The 4,683-nt window shown below is 38.5% G+C and overlaps 1 protein-coding gene across 1 annotated transcript in view; it reads right to left on the bottom strand.

Moving 5' to 3' along the window:
• The window catches only part of COL4A4 (collagen type IV alpha 4 chain), a 143,303-nt gene that overhangs the window by 87,878 nt on the left and 50,742 nt on the right, over positions 1-4,683 (bottom strand). Inside the window, exons 11-16 of the mRNA XM_042783095.1 lie at positions 4,330-4,410; positions 3,534-3,587; positions 3,026-3,085; positions 2,093-2,137; positions 1,541-1,594; positions 7-76 (exon numbers count right to left, since the gene is read on the bottom strand). Coding sequence (XP_042639029.1) covers positions 7-76; positions 1,541-1,594; positions 2,093-2,137; positions 3,026-3,085; positions 3,534-3,587; positions 4,330-4,410 — 364 coding nt within the window. The remainder of the gene's footprint in view (positions 1-6; positions 77-1,540; positions 1,595-2,092; positions 2,138-3,025; positions 3,086-3,533; positions 3,588-4,329; positions 4,411-4,683) is intronic.

Here is a 4,683-nt window from a genome sequence, read left to right as displayed (position 1 = left end):
ACAAACCTTTGAGTGGAACAGGTGGTGTGACCAAAACACCTGGTGGTCCTGGGTGTCCACGGTCTCCAGGATCCCCCTGAAATCATTCATTCATTCACTTTTCTTAGAAAGATAAATATATTTTTCTCATGTTGCCTGGCATTAAATAAATATTAGAAGGACCATAGGTGCACTTATGTAAGAAATAAAGATTGTGGGCTGACTAGAGAAATGAATGGCTCATGGGATTCTAGAAGGAAGAACTATGCATTCAACCTCCCACCTACAAGCAGAAGTTAAGGTCCAACTGGCTAAATTCACACAAAAGAAAAAAAAGATGTAGAAACTCTAGCCAGATTATTCTATGCCCATAAATTAAACACCTCTGAAGCCATTAAGTCTCGTCAGTATGTTTTGAGCATTAACCTTGAAATTTGGTACTTTAGGACTAATATCTGGCTTAGTTCACCTAGCAACTGCCAAATCTAGATTTTATTTTAGCCACAATTATTCCCCTCCTTTTATTCCCTTAATGTCTCCATGACTTGCTCTATGTTTGAGATCATAAAAGTGATAAAGATAAGGGAGAAATGTAGTCGTGGTAAAAGCAGGGAGATCTCCAGGGCTACTTCACCTTTTTTTTTTTATTATTCTTTTATTTTTTTTGTTGTTGAAGATATACACACAGCAGAACACATACTGACTCAACAATTTTTACACATACAGTTTAGTGGCATGAATTACATTTTTTCAGCCATTCTCACCTTCCTTTTCCAAACTGTTCCTTTCCCATTACATGAACTCACTACCTCCCAAAAGTCCTGTCTAACTTTTCGAGTTGCTGTTTTCAATTTGGTTCCATGGAGATAATGCTTGAGTAGAGCACAGTGCTCCAGCCAGACATTCTTACTAATTAAGCCAAACTACTATTTCATTTAAAGATATCAGGGGGATTTTTTTCAGTTTAAGGTTTAAAGGTTATTTCAGGGCAATAATTTTGGGGGTTCTTCCAGCCTCGATGGCTCCAGAAAGTGTGGATTCCATTGAGAATTTGAAATTCTGTTCCATATTCTCTCTTTTGATCAGGACTCAACTACAGAACCTTTGAGGAAGTCTCCCTTCCTTTGTGATCTTGATACTACTTGATCTCTATGGAATATTTGAAGCTTTCATTATTATTTACTTTCTAAAGGATCATCTCTCAAATGTAAACTGTACTCATTATAACACGCTTTAGTGTAACAGAAACAAAATTAACTCTGTCCCTTATAGAAGTTGTGTTTATGAACAATTCTTTTAAGGCCTTTTTAAAATCAGCTGTAGGAGCCCTGGTGGCACAATGGTTAAGCCTGGCTGCCAATGATAAAGGATGGAGGCTTGAACCCACCAGCCACTCCCCAGGAGAAAGATGAAGCAGTCTGCTTCTGTACGTATTTAAAGCTTTGGAAATCCTAAAGCATAGAGCAGTTACATTTGTGAATGATTCTTTAAAACACTTTTTCAAATAACATAAGGGATAGAAGGCTTTATCAAGGCTCTACTGATGTAGGCTTACTCTTACCTTTGAGCCAAGAAATCCAAATGGCCCAGGATCACCAACTGGTCCCAATTCCCCCTACAAACAATGACAAAAATGCCTTTTGTTTTTTATATATATATGTATATGATTGGGTATCAACTTATCTCACTTGCATTTGATTTAAATGATGTATGACCACTGAGATGCTGTGCTGTGTTAACTCTGCTTATGGGTTGCATTCAACAAAGTCTTGTGTCTTAATCCTTGCATCCATACCCAAATCATACAATTCATAAAATGGATGTGTCTGCCTTTCCAGTTACATGCTTCTGAGTGCTTGCATGTGAAAATACAACTCTTGAATGATACTGAATTGCGTTTACTAATGAAAAATTATTTTTTCATTTCTATAATGGGGTAAAAAGAAGCTCTGGTAGTGTAGTGGATAAAGCATTTCGAGGCTAACCAGAAAGTCAGCAGTTCAAATCCACCAGCTGCTCCGTGGAAGGAAGATGAGGCAATCTACTTCCATAAAGATTTACAGCCTCAGAAGCCCTATGGGGGTCACTGTGAGTCGGAATGGGGTATAGTTACCTTTATTCCTGGAAAACCTGGGGATCCATAGGAGCCAGGGACACCCTGATAAATTCACAAAAAGAATTAAAGCAAAATGCATGAACCAGTTTAATGTATCATTTTCCAATGCATGAGGCTGCATCACAGATATTTAATCTTATGTGCAAAGGTAGCTGAGTAAAAGCAAATAAATGTAAAAAATGTAATAAATGTTATTTCTCCATAACATTTGCTGTTGTGACTGACCTTTGATTAGTCGGTTTCATAAAGTTCATGTCATTGCCAGTGTTTTAAATCAAGAACATAGGCAGCTGTTGTTTTTGCACTTCTCTATTAATTTGTTTAACTAATACTTGCACTGGGCCAAATAGCTTTGAAACAATTGCAATACAATTTGTCTGGAGTTTAACGGTTTCTCTGTGTATTACCAGCATCACAAATTACCATGGAAGCCATTACTGTCCCATTAGGCACTCCATCTGGAGCCGAGAAAACTCAATGCCCACACCTGCTGGGGTCTGGCCTCCATGATGGTTCTATGTACTGGGATGTCCACTAGTGACTGGGTGGTGATGTGGGGACCGGATGCTGCTTTATCTACTCCTCTCCCTAGATCAGCACCTTATTTCATCAAATAGACTGAAATGAGCAATTCCAAGCTGTTAGCACACTGACACCAAGCCAGACAGGAAATGACACTATCCCATTACTTCCCTTCAATCCTTCCATCTTCTGCTTTCTCATTTTAATTAAATGTTATCAGTGGAAGGGATGCTCTGGGAAGTTTAGCAATTTTCTTATCCAAAATGCATAGTTCTTTTTTGAGGAATTTCCCACTTTTGAGCACATGGAAATATTGACCTAGTCTTATATATTAAAAAAAAAAAAAAAAAATGTGGACGAGAAATGCCTCCCAACTCTCTGAAGTTAACAGGAATGAGTGATTCTTACCGGAGCCCCTGGAAAGCCAGCAATACCCTTCTCTCCTTTTGCCCCAATACCAGGTTTTCCCTTTAAGAGAGAACAGTGTTTAGAGACATTCAAGGAAAAACATTTCAGGAATATGCAAAGCAAAAACAAAAATTCTTTTCAACAATTTATATAGAAAAACAAAAAAAAAATATCCTAACTCACTGCCATTGGGTTTCCAAGGCTGTAAATCTTTACCAAAGTAGACTGCCTCATCTTTATTCTGTGGAGTAGCTGGTGAGTTTGAACTGCCAACCTTCTGGTTAGCAGCCAAATGCCTTAACCACTACACCACCAGAGCTCCTTTATAGAAAACCTAATAACTTTAAAATAAACATCCTATAGAACTATGATAAAACAGTGAAACAATCTAGTTATATATTAGCATTTAAAGCAATGATAAAACCATGATTTTTTTTTTATTTTTTATTTTTAAAAGACATCACATCATACAAATAAAAGAGAGAAAGAGAGTATTTAAAGAAACTACCTTGAATCCAAAAGGTCCTGGTGGCCCAGTAAGGCCAGGCATTCCTTTTATACCCTAAAGACCACAATGAAGACATTCAAGTGTATTATTATTTAGCACATGGAAATCAATCTCTTTCAGAAATCTTTTAATAATCTGTTTCGTTAACTTTTAAAAATAAGGGATTACTCTCCAACTGGCACTAATTAGCAACTGAGACCCACACATACTCATGAACCTGACACTACTATCAGGCCAAATCTGTGTGTGAGAGGTAGTGTTGTTGGACACAGGAGTGGACCACCACGGAACAAGGACTGCAGATCCAAGTTGAAAATGCACCCATTGAAAAGAGTGGCAAAGAAATTTAACCCTGTAACCAAAAAGTAGCAAAAGAATTTTCAAAAGGCATCAGGAACATTGGTGCTGGCGCTGACAGAGGAATGAATATTTGCCAAGAGTCTTCTATGGCCCAGTGCTACACATCTGCTACTGTTTCAATTACCAAAGCATGAAACCCTGATACAACTGCGCTTCCAGAGGGGCATGATGTCTTGGAGGACATGTCACAGTTTAGCACCCTCTGCTAGGCTCTCCCACCCAGCAGCTGAGTAAACTTGAGAATGTTTTTACCCTTCCCTGGGCTCATTTTCCATCTCTGCACATGCCATGAAAACAGTACCCACCTGTCAAGGTTCTTGTGGGATTAACATGGTGATGCAGGGAAGCTGCCCAGCACTTTGCTGGCACAGAGCCTGCGGTCAGAACATGCTCCCTGCCCCTACTTTACCCAGGTGAGCTGTGGACCCGGGGTTACCTTTTCTCCTTTATAGAGAGAAGAATCAGGTGGTTCCACCAGTAGGGTTGGTCCTGGAGAACCTTGCTGGCCAACCTCACCCTTAGGAAAAAAAAATCAAGATAATAGGAATTTCATATTAATTTATGTTTTGAAATAAGACTTTTATCCATATTGTGGTACAGGGCTTAAATGGATTTACAATGTAAATCATGGCACAGACATCATGTAATTTTAAATATTTATTGTTCTTACTAAAAATGTAATCTATACTCATGGTTAAAAATTAAAGTGTCCTATAATCCTACCACCTAGAAACAAACTGTTCAAATTTTGGTACAGTGTGCACTGTGGGGTGTGTGTGTGTGTGTGTGT

The sequence above is a fragment of the Orycteropus afer genome, unplaced genomic scaffold (assembly GCF_000298275.1).
Source record: "Orycteropus afer afer isolate SDZICR_OR568_19922 unplaced genomic scaffold, OryAfe1.0 scaffold00002, whole genome shotgun sequence".
NCBI lineage: Eukaryota > Metazoa > Chordata > Mammalia > Tubulidentata > Orycteropodidae > Orycteropus > Orycteropus afer.
The sequence above is the reverse complement of the archived record's forward strand: the minus strand, read 5'-3'. Positions and strand labels throughout refer to the sequence as shown.